This window comes from Cryptomeria japonica, chromosome 3 (genome assembly GCF_030272615.1).
Source record: "Cryptomeria japonica chromosome 3, Sugi_1.0, whole genome shotgun sequence".
Classification (NCBI taxonomy): Eukaryota; Viridiplantae; Streptophyta; class Pinopsida; order Cupressales; family Cupressaceae; genus Cryptomeria; species Cryptomeria japonica.
In genome coordinates, this window is record NC_081407.1 from 515,976,393 (window position 1) to 515,997,232 (window position 20,840).

At 41.3% G+C, this 20,840-nt stretch overlaps 1 protein-coding gene across 5 annotated transcripts in view; it reads left to right on the top strand.

Annotated features, from left to right (window-relative positions):
• LOC131060201 (uncharacterized protein ycf45) overlaps positions 1-20,840 on the top strand; it is a 288,117-nt gene that overhangs the window by 88,407 nt on the left and 178,870 nt on the right. For all 5 annotated transcript variants that reach the window (XM_057993353.2, XM_057993354.2, XM_057993356.2 and 2 more), the window contains one exon: positions 18,578-18,721. In XM_057993353.2, coding sequence (XP_057849336.2) covers positions 18,578-18,721 — 144 coding nt within the window. The remainder of the gene's footprint in view (positions 1-18,577; positions 18,722-20,840) is intronic.

Sequence of the window (20,840 nt, forward strand, 5' to 3'; positions counted from 1 at the left end):
ACCAAAGCCAAAGCTATGGAGACCGAAATGCAGGAGATAAAACTCAAAAGGTTTAAGTCAAGAGCAAATTTTGACTACTGAGGTATGAAGGAGAGAATCACAAAGTCCTTCATACATGTGCATCGCATAGAGGATATTTGGGTGGATCTTCGTACAGAAAAGGAGGTTCAAAAGATGGATTATTGTAGGCTCACCCTTGAACAGATTATTAATTTGAACCTGATGGACATTCCACAAGGAATGATTGATGATGGGAATGTGCTTGATCCAGAATATGTTTCACGAAGAGTTGATGAAGCTCCACTTCCATTAATTCAGTTGTCACACAAAGAATGCACTTCCATTCTTGAGAGATTTCAGCCTATCCTAGCTAACACCAACACTGGGCTCAAAGGTAATGGTGTTAGACTCATCAAGATCAAGGTTGGAAGAAAAGATGATTCTACGTGACCCCTTGGTTGCAAGTCTGAAATCCAGATAGATAACAAGGAAGGTGCATCATCTTCGGGCACAAGAATCAAGTTGCGGGTTAGTCGGGCAATGGTACTTCCTCTTGAGGAGGTGACAGTTCGTGGGAAGGAGAAATCCCAGCTTCACATTCATGTGATTGATCTTGAAGGTCCAGAGGAAGAACAATAGTCAGATGATGCTCCTAAGTCACTAACTTCGGAGTCACCTCATGAGGTTCCTTCCTCAATCGCCATGGAGCTACCTTTATCTCCTCCTGACACAGTAGTGGATGAGTCTCCTCAGAATGCCATTCCCATTTCAGCAGTTGAGCCACCTCTTGATCATCAACAAGAGAGTTTGCTGGAAATCTTCGAGGATACTCCTGCATGTATTCATTTGTCAAAGATTGATACCTCTACTTTCAGCTTTGAGGAGTTTATGAAACAATCTTCATACCCTTTGGTTACTGAGCAAGCCATGGTTGCTATCCAGACAGATACTTCCCCCAGGATGACCACGGTTGTTCAAACAAAAACTGCTTCTCCTCTGCTTTCAGTTGCTACTGAAGGACAGCTAATGACTTTACCTCCTTGGCTCAGTTCTTTCACTCCCAAGAGAAAGAAGCAGGAAATTTTTCCTGATGTCTTTGATTATCAGCAGTTTAAGCAATCTAGGCGTAAGGTTGCTAAAAGGGCCAAGACAATCTCAAGGGTAATTATTGACAACAACAAGATGAAGGTGGTTGAAATTGTTGAACCTCTTGTAGACAAGCCTTTTGACGGGATGCAAGCTGCTGATTACAAGGTCACAAGGGTAGAGCTGGGTAAGCAAACACATGAAGTAGTCAAACATGATGCCCAACAGTCCGTAGCTTCACTAGTACAGCGATATGATGAGCTTCTAGCCAAGAAGTACGAGCTAGAAGAGGAGAATAGGCAACTTGTTGCAGCTGTTCAAAAGATCACCAAATTTGCTAGTGAAGGGAGCAATCCTTCAAGTTCTTCTGGTCCACAAGAATCAATTCAAGGAGTTGAGAGAGCTGCTCAAAAGGTACAAGCATTGGAATCTTGGGTGGATCAGCTTCATGATTTATGTGCACAGGTCTTGAAGGAGGTTTTTCAAATGATGCTGAAATTGAAGACCATTGAGGAACAATTGAACCAGGTTTCTGATGCTTTCAAATAGAATTTGGAAAAAGTGGAAGATAGCTTGACAACATGGCTCAAGATTCCTCAACAAAAGTTGTGTGTTCTTCTAGAACATCAGGTTCTTCCTTCGAGGGTTGTATATCTAGAATACAAGGAGCTCTTCGAGAACAGAGCCCTTGTTCTCAAGTCACTAGTTGAAGACATTGATGATTCTATGAGACTGCGATTGGAAGTATTTCAGGATATTGTTTCTCGTCGTGAGAAAGCTTCTTGCAATATCATGGATCACAATAGGGAATTAATATCAGAAGAAATGGTTCTCTTAGATCTACAGTTGAAGATTCATCATGAGTGGAGGAGTGAACTATTTTTCAGTTGCATCTATTCAAGCTTTGGTTGCCTATCAAGTCTTTTTGCAAGAAATTCAGTCTTCCTTTGAGAAGAATAATGCCACAATCCTTCGTTGCAGTGATGTTATTGTGAAAACCATGATCGTGACAAAGAATACCCATGAACCGAATCTTGATGAGCTGCAAATGATCATCCAAAAGTTCAAAGGATTCATGTCTTCACATGCTGCAACCTAAGTGTTTTTCAACACTTAGTTGCATTTTTCAGAATTGGAATCTCTTAGTTGTAGTTTCTCTTTTGACATGTTTACTTGTAAAAACATTTTGTAAATTGCAAGTTAAGTCATTACTTGCGCTTTTGTAATTACAAGTAGATGAGTTACAAGTCAATTTAGAATAGGACTTGTGACTTTGAATAAGTCATAGTTAGTTGTTGAATAAGTCTTGGTGGTTGAGAGAATTTCTCAAGTTAGTTAGGATCCTCCCAACTTTTTCTCAAGACTCCTCCCCTATAGATACTAGAGGGGGTCTATTGTATTTGCTTATCTTTTGGAAAGCAAGCAAAAACTCTTCTAAATTTGCAGCAAATAAGTCTTTGAGCTTTTATGTGTAAATTGAAGAATTGAAAGAAATAGAAGAAGATTACTCAAGTGTTGAGTCTTTGTGCTACATTCTTGAGTTTGTGTTCCATATTATTTTTCTTGCAAGTGTTTCTTAGAGAGCTTAATCGAATTTGATTTGCAGTCTTTGTGCTGCAAGTATTGGAGGTTAATATAAATTAGAGTAAACATTCTTCTAGGAAGAGTTGTAAGATTTTGTGCTTACATTTGTTCTTGAAAGAGATTAGAAATAGATTTTGTGATAAGAAATAGTTGTCACTCTTTGAGCTCATACGAGTTCTTACCATTTTGTGTAAAAGAGAATAAGATATTTTAGACTTTGTGCTGCTATAATTTGTTCTTGATATTATTAGCATAGAAAAGGGTAGATAGGACTTCGTATATTCAAGTCTTTGAGCTTGATATTGCTGTCCCGTCTCGAAGGAAGTGACGGAAGTCTTTGAGCTTTCAGGAAACTTCATTTCCTTTCTCTCATCTTATTTCAAAAAGTTGTTATTGCTGTTTTAAGTTAATTTGCTATCAGTTTTCTATGGAGAGAAAAGGATATTGGCTTTCTTGAAGGAAGAAGAAAGACTGATGTCTCATCCTGTGTAGTTCTAGATTAGATATAGATAGATAGGGGGAGCCTTCCCTTTGTTGTCATCATTTTTGTTTCCAAAAATGAAGGATCATTACATAAAACTTTTTGTGAAAAAATGAAAATTTTTACTCTATGACATGCTTCCCGAGGCAGAATTTCAACTAATCCTTGGATTGGCTTAATCCTTAGTTCATCCTCCAACTACGTTTCGAATTTCGTCGAATTCTGGGTTTGTTTGCTATGTCTTTCTTTCAATTTCGGGTTTTAAAATCCTGACTGCAGGTGGAAAATTTTCTTCAAACTGCAAGTTTTAATGATGTTTAGCTTATTACATGTGCATTTTTATTAAAAGATGAATACTTGTAATTTGTTTTAAATTTTCCCTTTGATGTTTTTATTATTTTTATTGTTTTGTAGTTTTTTTTAGTTAAAATAGGGATTTTTTGGTTAAGTTACAAGTAAACTTGTAGTTCTCTCCAAAACCCCCTACTTTAATGGTTTTTACATGTAATAGGGATTTTAAACCCCTATTACATGTGCGCAAGTAAATTATAACTTGTTGTAGGGGTTTTATTTCCCCTTTACAAGTGAGTAAAACTTGCATCTTTCTCCAAAAATCCCAATTTTGCCTTGTAAAGTGAAAAAGTGACAATTTAAAACTTGCACTTTGGTCCCAAAAACCTGATTTTGCTCATAAAGTGCAAAAGTGACAATTGAAAACTTGCATTTTGTTCTAAAAAACCTGAATTTGGCTTTGTTGAGGAAAAAGTGAAAATTAGAACTTGTCATATGTTCTAAACAACCCGATTTTCACATACTTATGCAAATTCGAACTTGTTGTTTGGTCCACAAAACCCGAATTGCAAGAAAATCGTTTTTGTTGAACATTTCAAGGCAAATTTTGTGGAGAATTTGTTGGAGGAGGAAGGCGTTTTGAATTGCTCTCTATTTTCATGCATGATTGGACACCTTTCACGCCACATGGAGGTTGCTTTTGCTGGTTTTTAGCTTTATAACAGGCACCACGTTTTTTTCAAAAAACCACGTTTTTAACCCTTTGGAATGCCACGAATCTTCAATGATATGAATTGTTTTGGCTAGGAGTGATAAGGCGTTGAGGGTTAAGGAGGATTCAAGCATTTTCCATGCCATTTCACATGCATTTGCTGCCACGTTTTTCCACATAAGGCGTTTTTGCAAAATGTGGCTAGGGTTTGGCATTTTGGAATCTCTCTATTTATTAGTTTGTCTTCTCCATTCCAAGATTGTTTGCATTTTTGGAGAAGCATTTTCAGTTTGAAGCAAGGTATGTTTTCCTTTCTTTCTTGTTTCATTTTTATTATTTTCTTGTTTTCTTAGTTTTCCTTCTTAGTTGCATTTTTGTAAATATGTTGTTCTTCCCTCAAAATCGGTTTTTGTGAGAGAGATCTACCCCTTGGTATACAATTTTTGAATTGCATTGTTCTTCCCATATTCCCTCTTTACTTGTATTCGGGATTTTTAATCCCGATTACAAGTTCACTGGAAATTCTTGTTCTTCTCTTACGGTTAAGGAATTTAACCATTTTTGGTTAAAATTCCAAGTTGAAAAGTGTGAAATACCCCCCCCTTTCAAATTCGGGTTTTAAAAACCGGATTACATGTTGAAAAGTTCTTCCCATTTTCTTGAAAATGACATTCCCGGATTTTCCCATTTCTATCCATTCATGTTTCCCATATCCGTACTTTTCATTTCCGTCATTTTCCGCAAGTCAAATTCTCATTTTCCATCCATTTCTCCATTTGCAAATTTACAAGTGTACTTGCATTTGGGTTTTAAAACCCCGATTGCATGTATGTTCTTACCAACTTGTATACTTGCAAAAATTTCGCCAAGATCCGAAATTGGTCAAAGTCAAGATTTTCCCATTCATATATATTTCCCCTCTTCCTCTCACAAAATCCTGAAGTTCAAGAATCGAAGTTTTTACCATTTGAATTCCCATTTGAAGAAGGAAGAATGATATTTGCAGCTGACTATGATGTTGCCTTAACTCTTTTAAGTCTTCATCACAGTATTCCGGGTTCACAATCAATGTCAGATTTGCCGGCATCTCCAGTTTCACAAAAGATGAAGTACAAATATGACAAATATCAGAACGAGGTAGCACCTTCCCAAGTTTCTTCCCCTTTGGATCGTATCAGAGATACGGAAATAGGGTACGTGGATATGTCGGAATTTGTCAAGAGGGTGGAAGATCCACAAGATAATAACATGCAGCGGCTGTTGGACAGCCATATCCATCATGCATCTTCTTTCCGGTTGCTGCCCTAGAACCTGAGTTTGTTCTCGCCTGCGCCCATCATTTTGACAAAGAGACGAGTCATCAAAAATGATGATGGCGAAGCTATAAACCATCTTGATGCAGATACGATCGAGAAGGTCTTCAGAATACCTCCTGCACCTGTTTACATGGAAATCTCCAAAGAAAGTGCAGCAGAGTATTACGTGAAGAGGGAAAAAGATTGCAAGCGACATATCAACAGGTGGATCCAAGAGCCACGAGTCTCCTTCTCAAGGTGGGCGAAGTTGTATCATTGTGATTTCAAATGGGAGATAGGAGACTGTTTGCCCTCTCGGGTAAACGGTTAAATGCAGAAAGTAAATGCACAGAACATAATGGAAATACATTAAATAACCAGTCTTTATGTTAATTCAACAGTCCATGTACATCAAGTGCTTATAACATTACATTTTACACGACTATCATGATCTTACTTCGAAGAAAAGGTACACAATATATAATACCCAAAGGGGTACGACACAACCGTTGCAACTCCAACTACCTACCCGTCGGCTAACTAACTGACCGCCGTAACTCATTATTACCAATGACAACATAAACATAATATAACAACATAACATAATGATTATTCCCGGCAACATCATCCCCCCCAAGAAAAGAAGTCGACTCCGACGACTTAATACAAAATAGAGATGAACGGCAGGAACTCCTGACGCCAGTCGGACCCGGATCTTATACACTTGCTGCGTCCTCGCCCGAAAACCCTTTTCTGCTACCATCGGATGCTCAAGTGCGGATTTCATCAATATTGCTTCCTTTGCCATCACAGTCCTCCTGTGCCTAACCCAAACTTGGCTGCAAAACACGTTTTTCAGTCTCAGGTTCCACCAACTGCTACTCAAATGATACTGTCTCCCTAGCCAAGTTGTCCTCGATAGCCACCCGTGCTGCTCTCCCGGCATCCAACTCCTGGGTACGCTGAACTAAGTCTCACGCGACTATTGCCTCCAACCTGGTGGTCAGCTCCTCCCGAGCCCTCTGTGCATCCACCAAGGCAACCTCACGTCCAGCCGAGACATACTCCGAGTTCCTCAAAGCGTACCTATCCTGCCTGGAGGTGGCTACAATCCGCTGGCACAAATGCTAGGAGACACCTCAAATCCTCCATCACACTCCCCAAAGGCTAAAAACTGAACTAAATAACTCCCTGGTGTCATACAACTGCGCGGACCTGCAATGCCTTCGCTCGAACTCTGTTTGTTCCCAACCTCCAAATCTGCCTCCCTCTATGGCTTATGGCTTCCCTGCCAATGCTTAGCTGCGGGCTTCTTTCTCACAATACGGACAACCACAACACTTCCCGTGGTCTTCTGTAGCTCAAAATAAACTGGGCGTTTGGGGGCAACGCCCCCAGCAGGGTCGAGGGGCAGCGCCCCCGCAGGGTCCTGGGGCAGCGCCCCAGCCGCCAACACCAATTTACAACCTTTAGAACCCCACGAAAGTCCATGGCGCGCATCATTTCTGTGATATTTTATGATGTCAAAACCCTTCTTCTACACTCCAATATTTTCAGTGTCTAGGCTCCAGATGTCATCGAATCATTTTTCAATCCGTCGTCGTCGTTTTTTTTTTCTTTTTCTTTTAGGCACTATAATGTCCCCGATGGCACCCTGGCCATACAACCTCTCTGTACGGTCAACAACAGCACTGGCACCTCCAATCGTGCGGCCACCTTCCCGTGCGGTCGACACCCTTCTTATCGTACGGACACACCTCCTGTCAAAGCACTGGCACCTCCAATCGTGCGGTTGCTTGGTCTACCTGTGGCGGTCGTTTTGCCCTTACGTGGCTGTGTGGATTGTGCGGGCTTGGTCTCTTTTTTTCTTTTTCCTTTTGCGGCTGCTGCGCGTTGGTGTGCGTAACCCTTGCTGTGCGTGTTGATCGGGCCGTGCGGTGCGTCTTCCTCCTCCTTTATCCCTTGCTGTGCGGCAGTGTTCGGTGTTGTGCGGTGGTCGGGCTGTGCGGTGTGCGGTGGTGGGTTCATGTCTCGGCAACAACCTTCGGTGGCTCCCACCGCACGGTGTGACCGCCGCACGATGGTGTCACCGTCGGTGGTTCCACCGCACGGTGGTGTCACCTTGGTGGTTTCACCGCATGGTGGTGTCACCTTGGTCCCACCGTACGGTGGCCATTTTCCCTTTTTCTTTCTTTTTTTTTTCTTTTTTGATTGTACGGTCGCTGTCGTACGACTGTGCGATTTTTTTCAAATTTTTTTTTTTTCAAATAAATTTTTGATCGTACGGTCGCCTGTCATACGACCGTACGTTTCTTTCTTTCTTTCTTCCAACCGTACGGTCATCTGCCGTACGACCCCGTACGGTGGTTTTTTTTTTTTAAGTTGTCTAGAGAGTCTTCAGCTCGAGTCCCCTGTCTCTGGGATCGCTCTTCATCCTTCTCGGTTTTCCTCGCCCAAAAGTCTCCTGCTTTTGTCTTGTGCCTCTCGAGTCGTTTGCCCGGCCTCTTAGGTCCCCTTCCATCCTCTCGGGTCCCCCTTCGGGCTCTCGGGTGTCCGTCCGGCCTCTCGGGTCCCCTGCGCGCTTCGCGTGGTAGGGTTTCAATTTGGGCCCGTTGGTGGCAAGTCTATTTTCAATGGCCATCGGGAGACCTGGAACCACAAATTCTATAGGGACCACGGTCTCCTTCCCGTACATAAGAAGAAGAAGGATAATAAAGATTTTGAAGACTGCGGTCTTCCATACAGGGTTCCAATCGTGGCCAACACTCTTCGGATTATCTACGTCGCCAGGGTTTGGGGCGTCTCCCTTCCAATATTCTATGTATTCCAACAGGTACACCTCTGTTGGTTGCTCTGGTTCCTCTACTTCGAGCCTGTAGCTTTGGAACATTTCGTAATCCTCCATTTGCCAGTGGAAGAGCCCATTAAGTGAGCATACCTCATCTTCAGAACATCCCTCCAATTTTAGCACCCCTTCACTGTTCGGCTCCATCACGTTCTTGCCCTTGCTTTCATCGAGAGCCCCTTCCCCTTTATTAGAGTCCTCTGAGTCCGAGTCTGAAGAGGCGAGCTCTTCGCCAACATCTTGGGTGTGTAGGTCAATGGTATATTTCCGCCCTCCCTTCTCCATGGAAAGTGTATTTTTCTTCCAGTTGTGGTTTACCCTTGCGTTGATCAACCACGCTCTCCCCAGGATGGCGTCATAGCCTTTCTTCTTCGAGGGAATAACCACAAAATCTAACAAGAATGGTTGCGTACCAATTGTCACTTGCTGGGCCATCAATAGGCCGAGTGGCTTAATGCCGTGTTGGTCCGCTCCCACCAGATTGAATGTGGGTGGCCACAGGGTGGGCTTCCCCAGCCGCTTCCATGTTTCTTCTGGTAGTACATTCACCCCAGATCCCCCGTCCACAATGGTGTCCTTCAGAATGGTCCCACGGATACCCATTTCTACCACAGCTGGGTGTCTACCACTGCTCAAGGCTAGTAACATCGGGTCAGTCGAAGGGCTGACAGAAACCTCCACTTGTGGTGTACTCTTCGAAGCGGTGGCGGGAACCCCTACCTGTGGTGCACTCGACGATGCGGTGGCGAGAACCCCTACCTGTGGTGCACTTGACGATGCGGTGGCGGGAACTCCTACCTGTGGTGTACTCGATAATGCGGTGCTTTGCACATTGGTGAGGATGGCAGTCCTCAATTGTGGCATAGAGTCTAGAAGGTCTTTTACCTTTATCGGCATCTCTATCTGCAAGATTTGCCCAATGATGTTATTTTCCGCTTCCATACGGGATGATGTACTCGCCACCTCGTTGTCCCGTCGTTCGGTCGTCATCTCACGTTCAATATTGGCCTTTGCCTCTCGTAATCTCTCCTTCTCCGTACGGGGGTTGGGATAAGTGGCTTTTTTCGTTTGGGCGTGGGTGATTGCCAGTACTTCTTTCTCACCAGTCTTCTTAGCCTGCTCAATGTTGAGGAGATTAACCCCTGCCTGCGGGCAATTTGCGTCCTCATGGTCGCCTGGCCCACACCAACGACAGAGGTGCTGAGGGGTGGCTTCCTTCGTGCAATCACGGGCGAAGTGCCCCCACTGATTATAGGCCCTACATTGGATAATTGGCCGGCCCTTGGCGTCATACTGGATACGGCTTCCGTTATTGTTATTGTTGCTATTCCTTCCGCTGCCACGTCTGTTGTCTCGGTATCCTCCAGATGATGCCGTTGTGTTAGTATGTTGGCCGGTACTCGCTGGTGCGGATGTTGTGGCCTACTCCGTGAACAACACCTGGTTCATTTGCGTACTTCGGGTTTTCATGTTGTATGGGCACTCCTTGGTGGAGTGTCCCATCACTTGGCAAATCTCGCAGAATGCCTTCTTTTGGCAAGTACCCTTTGTGTGCCCTTCCTCTTTGCACTCAGTGCACCACATGTCCCCTTCGTTCCGACTAGTGCTTCTCATTATTTTGAATTCTTTTCTCATTCGCTCCATGTCTTTCTGGAGCGCTTGCACCCGTTTGCCAGCCTCGTCATCGCTGCTGCTTTCCTGTGAAGAGTCATCATCCTCGGATGAGGATTTATTACTTTTCTTCTTCTTTGATGTTTTGTGTTCGCTCTCCAGGTCCATCGCCCTATTATAAGCGTCGTCATATGACGTCGGGGGTACAATTTTCATCTTCCTCCGTAGGGAGGATTTCAACCCTTAAACGAACCATCGTTTCTTCAATCCATCTGCGGGTTGGCTTTCCATTTTACCCAAGAGTTCTTTCAGCCTCCGACTGTATGCCCGTACTGTCTCCCTGGTACCTTGTTTGGTACTATATATCTCCGTTACAATTTCATTGTCATCACGGAGCAACCGAAACTCTCCCGTGAATTCCTTCTTTAGATTGGCCCACGTGGCCACTTTTTGCTTGTCCACATCGGAGTACCAATCTATGGCAACTCCTCGTAACGTGGCTGGGAACTGCTGTACCCAGTCATCCTGGTCTGTTACTCCGTTGGCAGACCAAATGGTTTCACATGTACGACAGTGCCGTAAGGGGTCTTCCTTGCCCTCCCCTGTGAACTTTGGCAATTTTTGTTTACTCGCCATCCCACCGCTGGGTCTCGCTCTAATTCCTTGTGTGCTTGTACTTGGCGATCCTCCGCCTCCTGCAACTGAACCTCCACTCGTGGGTCCTCCGGAAAAAGTTGCTGACACTGAACCAAACAAATTGCCTCCCGTACGGTACCCTTGTGCTCCCTCGGCACCTTCGGTCGTACCGTCACCTTCCGTTGTCTCCCTCCGGTTGTCCTCTGAAATGGACAAATTCTTTAGCAAGTCTCTGGTAGCGTCGATCAGGTTTAGACTTCGCCTTGTTTGTTCCCCCAACTCTTCGCGGCTTCTTACCCTACGGTGGTATTCTGGCGAACTGTAGAGTTCTCCTTCGGCACCCTCCGTGACTCCTTCTGGCAGCCCTACAACAGTGTAGACAGTGTAGTTCTCTCCGTCTATCTCTGCCTCCGCAACCTCCGTGACACCTCCTGGGTTCCCTTCGGGCAACCGCTTGGCCGGTCATCCCTCGGCAAGCTGCCTTAGCCTACGCCTTCGTTCTATCTACTGTCTGAGATTCAACGCGGTTTGTGCCACTTCCCATTCGTCACTCTGTATCTTTTTATTTTTGTCCTTATTTAGACTATTGGGCATAAGTCACTTCCATACACAGCAAACACACGCCATGTACACAAAAAAACTTTTATTATTTTTATTTTTATTTTGCCTTTCGGCCACAATTTATATCAGCAGTGTGTCGGGATTATTACAAGGTTCAATTTCCTCCTGGCCTGGCACCATCTTGTTCCGTTTCCCGTCGGCTGTTCTCTTCGTAGCGTTGCAGGATTTGTTGTCGTCGCTCTTCCTGGGCAATCTCCTCTAGGCGGGCCTGTTGTGCCAGCGATGCTCGTGCAAGCAACCGAGGGAGGTGGTTCATCAACCGGTTTACTGTCGGGCTAACCTCCAGCGCTGTCCACACGACACTTGGTGGGATTTCTGCCTCCGCCGCTTCTCGTCGAACGTATGTCTGAATGGCTACCTGGAGCAAAATTGAAAATTCTCGCGTTGCCGTTTCTTCTCCTGTGTAAAGTTCTGTCCGCGCGTCGTCTGCCTCCAGGTTTACTTCACCAACGGGTAGGCCCATTGTGTCTGTGCGCCATCCGTGTCTTCCGTTCCCGAGTTCGTCTAGGCAATGGCACCAAATGTTTGCCCTCTCGGGTAAACGGTTAAATGCAGAAAGTAAATGCACAGAACATAATGGAAATACATTAAATAACCAGTCTCTATGTTAATTCAACAGTCCATGTACATCAAGTGCTTATAACATTACATTTTACACGACTATCATGATCCTACTTCGAAGAAAAGGTACACAATATATAATACCCGAAGGGGTACGACACAACCGTTGCGACTCCAACTACCTACCCGTCGGCTAACTAACTGACCGCCGTAACTCATTATTACCAACGACAACATAAACATAATATAACAACATAACATAATGATTATTCCCGGCAACAGAGACACCATAACCCTTCTCAGTAGGATGATGGGCCTCGAGTATTCTAATGTCTTTGAGCCATGGATGTACTGGTTTATCATGTTCATAAGGCAGTCTCATCACATTTCATGGGGAGAAGTCATCAGCGATGTCTTGTGTGAACAACTTGCAACAGTCCTTTGCACCATGACTTTCTTCATGAACTCATATTTGGTATACTTGGCAGCATCACTTAGACACTTTCTAGGTCTTTCTACCAAGGTTGATCACTCACTTATACCAGTTTGGGAATATTATGACTAGTTGCCGTTGAGACCCAGCAGATTGCATTTCAGAAGAGTCCAAGATGCATTCTTTGGATATTTCATGTGTCAGTTCGACAAAACTCTAAGGAACAAAAGAGTATCAGATGAGGCATGGGAAAGGGTGTGCGAAAATGGATGTTTGTTTTTACAGTTTCCCACCTTCACCTATATGAGAATTGGATGCTATGGTGGTCAGCCATATATGCTTCCTAGATACCCGACTGACAAGATCATTCTTATGGAGTTGGGAAGACAAATCATGGCTGTCCACACTTTTCAGTTTGCTAGACACAAGGTTGGAATGGAGATCTCTACCACAAATCCATTGAAAATTGACCGGTATTCCCTTGTCACATCTGTAAAAGCTAAGGCCATGGAGACTGAACTGCAGGAAATCGGCTCAAAAGGTTTAAACCTAGAGCTGATTTTGATTACAGGGGTATGAAGGAGAAGATTTAGAAATCCTTTGTGCATGTGCATCGCATTGAGGACATTTGGGTAGATCTCCGCACAGAAGCCGAAGTTCTGAAAATGGATTACTGCAGGCTCACTGTTGAGCAAATTGTTGATTTGAACTTGGTGGATATCCCACAAGGGATGATTGATGATGGGCACATACTTGATCCTGAATACATTTCGCAGAGGGTTGAGGAAGCTCCACTTCCTTTGATCCAATGGTCACACAAAGAGTGCATATCCATCCTTGAGAGATTTCAGCCTATCTTGGCTAACACTAACGCATGGTTGAAAAATAATGCTGTTAGACTTATAAAAATCAAGGTTGGAAAAGAAGATGATTCTACGGGGCCTCTTGGATGTAAGTCTGAGATTTAGGTTGACAACAAGGAAGGTGCATCATCTTTGGGCACAAGGATCAAGTTGTGAGTAAGTCGGGCAGTAGTGCTTCCTTGAGGAGACGACAGTTCGTGGGAAGGAAAAATCACGATTTCATGTTCAGGTGATCGATTTGGATAATCCAGAAGAAGGGCAACAATCTGATGATGCTCCTAAGTCTCCAGTTTCAAAACTCGCCTCATGAGATCATTCCTCCAGTTGCCATTGAGACGCCTCTTTCTCCTCTTGATTTGCTTGTGGATGAATCTCCTCAAAATGCTTTTCCTATTTCAGCATACGAGCTAGCTCCTGATCATCAACAAGAGAGTGTGTGGGAAGTTCCTGAGGATATTCCTACTTGCATCCAGCTGTCAGAAATTGATACTTCCACTTCTGGTTTTGAAGAATTCATGAGGCAATCTTCATGCCCGTTGGTAACTGAGAAAAACGTGGTCACTGTCCAAACAAATATTCCTCCCAGGATGACCACGGTGATTCAAACAAAAACTGCTTCTCCTTTGCCTACAATTGCTATTGAAGGGGAGTTGATGACTTTGACTCCATGGCTTAGTTCTTTTACTCCGAAAAGGAAGAAGTAAGAAATCTCACATGATGCTTTTGACTATCAGCAACTGAAACAGTCCAGATCCAAAGTCGCTAAGAAGGCCAAGACTATCTCCAGAGTAACTGTTGACAACAACAAGATGAAGGTAGCTGAAATTGTGGAACCTATTGTAGATAAGCCACTTGAGGAAATGTTAGCTGCCGATTATAAGGTTACAAGGATAGAGTTGGGCAAACAGACGCATGAGGTCATTAAACATGATGCTCAGTTTTCTGTTGCTTTGCTGGTGCAAAGGTGTGATGAGCTTCTAGCAAAGAAAGACAAGCTAGAAGATGAAAACTGACAACTTATGGCAGCCGTTCATAAAATCACAAAACCTGCTGCTGAAGGGAGTAACTCCATAGGTTCTTCTGGTTCCCAAGAATCAATTTGTGGAGTGGAAAGGGCTTCTCAGAAAGTACAAGCACTGGATTCCTGGGTTGATCAGCTTCATGATCTATGTGCACAGGTAATGAAAGACATTTTTCAGATGATGTCTGAGTGAGAGACCATTGAGGAGAAACTGGATCAGACCTCTAATGCTTTCAAAAAGAATTTGGAAAGTGTTGAAGAAAGTTTGACAATCTGGCGTACCATGCCCCAACAACAACTGAGTGTTTTACAGGAGCATGCCATCATCTCTTCCAGGGTCATGTACCTCGAATTTGGAGAGCTCCTGGAAAACAAAGTCCTTGTTCTTAAATCCCTCATTGAGGAGATCGGTGATGCAAAGAGATTCCGGGGTGAAGTTTTCTGAGTTATTGTCTCACATTGTGAAAGGGCCTCTTGCAACATAGTAAGTCAGGATGGAGAGCTGATTCCAGAAGAAGAAGTTCTTGCTGATTTACAGATGAGGATTCATAATGAATGGAGGAACGAACAATTCTCGACCGCTTCAATTCAGATATTGATGAAATACCAAACATTTTTTCATGAAATCCAGTCTATCCTGGATAAAAACAACTCTGCGCTCCTCCGGTGTCATGACACTATTGTGAAGACCATGGTTGTTGCCAAGAACACCCATGAACCGAATCCCGAGGAACTACAAACGAGCATCCAGAAATTTAAAGGATTCGTGTCTTCACGTAATGCAACTTAAGTGTTTTTCAACACTTAGCTGTATTTTTCCACCTTTGTAATCTTTAGTTGTAATTTTGTTTTGATAAGTTACATGTAAAAGTATTTTTTGTAAAAAGCAAGTTACACATTACTTGCACTTTTGTAATTACATGCAAGGCAACTACAAGTTGTGTCCAATTAGGACTGTAGTTGGAATAAGTCTTAGTTAGTTATTGAAGTCTTAGTTAGTTATTGAATAAGTCTTGGTGGTTGAGAGAATTTCTCAAGTTAGTTAGGATCCTCCCACCTTTTTCTCAAGGCTCCTCTTCTATAAATACGGGAGGAGTCTATTGTAATCTTTATCTTTTGGAAAACAAACAAAACTCTGCCAAATTTACAGCAAAGAAGTCTTTGAGCTTTCATGTGTAAATTCAAGAATTGAAAGGAATAGAAGGAAATTGCTCAATCTTTGAGTCTTTGTGCTACATTCTTGAGTTAGTGTTCTATATTATCTTTCTTGCAAGTGTTCCTAAAGAGCTTAATCACATCTGATTTGCAGTCTTTGTGCTGCAAGTAGTTGAGTTTAATATAGATTAAAATAAATATTTTGTTGAGAGAAGCTGCAAGTCTTTGTGCTTTCACTTGTTCTTAAGAGAATTTAGGAGTAGATTTTGTGGGAAATAGCTGTGAGTCTTTGAGCTTACACTACTTCTCATTGTTTTAAAGAAGAAAAGAATAGTGTTTTTCAGTCTTTGAGTTGTCATAACTTGTTCTTTATATCATTAGTGTAGAAAAGGGTAGATAGGACTTCACATAATCAAGTCTTTGAGCTTGATATTGTCGTCCCGTCCCGAAGGAAGTGACGAAAGTCTTTGCGCTTTCAGGAAACTTCATTTCTTTTCTCTCATTTCATTTGAAAGTGGTTATTGCTGTTTATATTCAATTGCTATCCTTTTCTGTGAAGAGAAAAGGATATTGTCTTTCTTGAAAGAAGAAGAAAGATTGCTGTCCCATCGTATTTTATTTTCAAAGTTGTAGTTAGATAGGGGGAGCCTTCCCTTAATTAGGAGAGTTTTACTCATGTGCTGTGGTTGAAACCACAATTTTGAATATATCCCTAACTGTACAAAATTTTCAACCAACACCCTTAATTAGGAGAGTTTTACTCACACAGTGTGGTTGAAGCCACAATTTTGTATATTTCTCCAAGTGTACAAAATTTTCAACCAACAAGCCAGTGAGGTTTTGTAAACAACAAATTGCATGATAAGACAGTGAGGCACTTTCCGAGTGTTTTTTCATCCCTATGAGGGTTATCCACTCATGAAAATCATTGTGTCCGGACCCTTCTGTGAGCTTTGTGTTTTACATGTTGATGTGCCATTTTGTTTCATTATACTGGCTGTTATTAAAAGATTATATCCTTAGTTCATGTGCAATTTTGTTACATCCTTGAAAAGTTGAATTGAAATTTAAGTTGACTAAGAACACTGATTCACCTCCCCTCCCCCTCTTAGTGTTCTCTGTACTCCAACACTTTCATCTTAGGGTTGTTGTGGAAGGTAGGAAGACCTTCCAACTAGGTAGACTATAAAATTTTGACAGTCTCTCTATTTTGTGGACATGATCGTTAAATGTGTTAAGCTTTTAAGATATTCTTACATGATATAATCTCCATATAATATGTTTTTCAGTACAGTGGCCCAATATTTTTGGTCACAAAACCAGAAATCTTAAATGGATGGCAAGACACGTTTTGAGCCAGCCATGCAGCTCATCTGCTTGTGAGTGTACTTGGACTGTTTTTGAACACATACATTCCAAGAAACACAACTGCCCAACACAAAAGGATGAATGACTTGGTGTTTGTTCACGACAACCTTTGCTTGAAGCTAAAGAAAGCTCAAAAGAGAATTGTGGGACTTCCAAAATCTCACGATGACGGTTGGATGACAAACCAATTAGAAGTTTGAGTATTCCATTCAGTTTCAATTACCATCCTCTACCGAAATGATTCAACTTCCAGAACTGAAACTGCTCAATTGCTGGAAGGAAAATATAAATGGGGGGATTGCTATGCATTCAGGGTTTGAAAAGTTGGAGGAGGATGAGGGTGGATCTTGGTTCTCTTCGAACTGATGGAGATTTTATTGTTGAGGGGTCTATAATGCGCGTCTTTGAGTTTGTAATCATTGTACTCCTAGTGCATAGGAGTAAATTGATATGAAGTTTCTTGTGACTGTTAATATAATTGCTGAGATCCTAGGTTTATGGGTTTGGCATGGTTTTGGCTGCGTGGTTGGGTAGCCCTATAAGGCCCTGAACATGACTGCATCGAATGAGGCCTGCAAACTCATTTCAAAGATTTGGTGAATTTTGTCAATTCTAGCCAAGTTTGGTGAGTTTAATTGAGCCTAGACCTATTTTTTTGAAAGTTAATGTTTTTCAAATTTTTTTACTTTTGCCCTTTTCTAAAAGTGGCAAGTTTCTGTTGAGTCTGAGTAAAAAAGCAGCTTGCTGAGGTCAAGTCTGGTAACTATGATATTAGTGATTATTTGATGATCTTGCTCAAAATTTTAGTCTTAAGTTTGATAGCAAGACATGGGAAACCCTCTATTTGAATTATTAAGAACAAAAACCACCAAACTTGACAAGATATCATATAAAGGTTAAGCTGAACCACAAAAAAGACAATTCCATTGGATAAAAAATTATGAAAGCTCATGCTAAATGCTAGAGATACCATAGCTGTTGATGCTCTAGAAATAAACTTTGAGGAGAACAAAGGTATGAATGATAATTTGACGGTGTTGCTAAAATTTGGTATATTGTGTGTCCTAGGTTTGATGGTGAGATGTGGCAGGGCTTCATAAAAATCTCAAATTTAAAATTTACAAAAGAAAAGGACAGCATAAAGGCATGTGACCATGATAGTAAAATGTGTGAGTGAGAAACACATATCAAGTTTATTGAGTAGAATTCTCACGTGTGTGAACAAAATTGTAATTGACAAGTACCAAGCTGCCATTCTTTAAAAAGGAATTTAGGGTAAGTGGTAGAGTCTGACAATGTGGCATCCCCAAAAGATGGTCAGTCCTGTTTTTAGAGGAGTTACTCAAGGCCCAAGTAAAGGAGCCTTGTCATCATTCATATTATGACTTTCATGTACAATATATCGAGAAATTACAAATTAAAGAATAGCCCTCCTACTGCATTTTTTATAGATGGCTTTCTGTCTGCTTGTTTTCTGTAACTTCTCAGTGTGATTCATGCTTGAGATAAAATGGTCTTTGACTAATCTGAGGTCTTTATTCTTTATTCTTGGAGTAAAATTGAGTATAACATTTATTTTAATGAGTTTAATATGAGTGTTTGAAGCATAAAAATTATTGAATTCTACAGTGAGAAGAGAAAACATAGGTGAAACCGTATTTTACCTGAAAGTTTGTGATTGACATCCTTCAGACAATTGGAAGTCAATTTTTGTCATAAACAAGCAACACAGTTCTCCTAAAAGCATCCTTATGGTATTTTCTCTATTAAGACATCAATTCATTTGGATGTGCGTAAGAAAATTTGTAAATTCATTTCCAAAGGCTTTAAAATGGTTTAAATGCACAGCGTTACAAGCATTCTAAGTCAAATGAAATTCAAAAGACTCATATGTTAGATTTCTTAGTTCTTTTATTTTCTTATAAAATTGTACGGTTCTTTTTATGTATAATACTAGGAAATTAAAGTTCCTGGCTGGATTTGTTGATGTGATGTTTTTTATTTGGTTTTGTAGATTGGGGGAGTGCAAGCAGTTACATTGGGGGATGATGAAGCTCGGGCAAGGGGAACACAAAAAAGTGTTCTTGAGCGTAAAGCTCCTCCACCTTTTCCTCTTATGATTGAAATGAGGGAGAGGAATTATTGGGTTGCTCATCGGGTATGTGCATCTTTTTAAGTCATGATAATTGCACAGACTCATCCTTAGATGAATCAATTTTCTTTGATATTATATTGTTGATAATTTTATGAAATTTAGGAATTAATTGAGCTTATTATCATGAATAAATATTGTGCACATGTTTTACAATCAAGTCAAATGACAATATCTTGAAAGTTGGATGATTTGACTGTTTTTTATTTCACATCTGCTTGAAACAAAAATGCTCAAAGATGAAAGAATCAAGAAATGAAAAAAATCTCTAGCTATCAATTCTCACCAACTTATTGATTCTGGTAAAAAATTACATTAAAACTCAAATTTTAATCATCAGAGAACACCTAATCATCTACAAATCTTCTTACAGCTCTAGATATTTGTTTAAATCTACTTATAACTGCAGCTAATTTTGGAACAGGAAGGAACAATAATTTACAAAATTTTATGTATAAGCATATACCCCTCCATCTCTTGTTATCTGCTGCTGCACTCATATATTCCCCCCAAGGTTGGAAGTGTTAGAGTTCTCATATCTGATTGCCATGAAAACGAAGGATATAATGGAGGCTATGTAATTGGCATTTGACCAAAAAATGTCAGTTTTCACCAATTCTTCCACCCTAAAACCCTGTTGTTTCTGTGATCTGGCTTACTAATACCGCTTCTTTGTCATGATCAATAGTTGCAAGGGTTCTTCCAACTCAATAATCCTATCTAATAGAATGGAGTTGTATGCATATTTGGTTTTGACAGGTTTGCTAAATTTCTTCTAGGAGAATTCTAGGACTGAAATGGTGCATATGATGTGTTGTAATTAATAATAGATAAGCATCCACACATTTCTTGCATCAGATGCAACCTGTTTGATTAACTCAATTTTGTTAATGTCTTTGAGTGCATCGTTCATGGTATGTACACAACAAGAAGTCCAATGGACATGCTTGTAGGCAATTCAATCAACTTCATGGCTGCCTTTCACACATATGCCACATTTGTCACAACCTGTCCACACTGTCAAGGTCAATCTCCTCAATGGTATCTTTGAGATTATGAAATTTGAACTGCACGTACTTGAAATTCCTTGTATAGTTGATTTCTTTAGGCCTCTCCTTACATGTGACTGTGATAAGATAAGTGGATGGTGTCTAATAACCATCCACCTTTTCGAAATAATGCTTCGCCCATGTGAGATCCGTGTGGCCTTTTTTTTCCCCTCCTTAATACTTTTGTCTTGGAATATTTCTCATCCAAGATGATAGTCCTCAGTTTTGCTTCCCTTGGTGTGACATATGAAGGCCTTGCTATGTCCAACCTTGGACATAGCCTTAACATAAGGAGTGAATAATATAGAATGGAATACCATTGGCAAAGAAGAATTTATGTAATGTCCCCTATTAGGAGATAGCCTATTTTCCAATAAATTAAACACATCTCATCTTACTTATTATATTTTATTATGCATTTGTTAGCTCTAGGGAACAATTAGCATACATCATACAAGGGATAATCAACATAGCCAGGTCTAATCCCTAATCAATCCTAATTATCAATCTTAGCGGAGATTGGAAAGTATCTTTGTTAGGGCACCGTATGATGTAACATATGCCCATTCCACCGCAGGCCTTATCCATTGCCTTTGTATGATGTAGCACATGCCCATTCCGCAGCAGGCCTTATTCATTGCCTTTGTATGATGTAGCACATGTCCATTCCATCGCAGGTCTTATCTACCTTGTGAGGTATTAACACTGCCTTTCCCTAACAACTACACATCTAATCCCTAATCAATCCTAATCATCAATCTTAGCAGAGATTAAGTATAAGTATTAGACACCATCCACTTATCTTATCCAATCCTCCATGTGGGGCAATAGGTAAAGATTAAGTATACTAACTTCTCATATATTATGAATAAAGATGAAATTAAGTATGACTGTCATAAATATTGCAGTCTATATTAATATTACTATTAAATTTTGCATAAGAATATTATTAGGCTCCATATATTAAGCACATCCCCATGCATACAACCAAGAACAAGTATGTTACTGCCTGTAACTTAATAACAGTTCTGATCTGATCTGATCGATGGTCATGTCACTGGATGCTTTTGATTCCT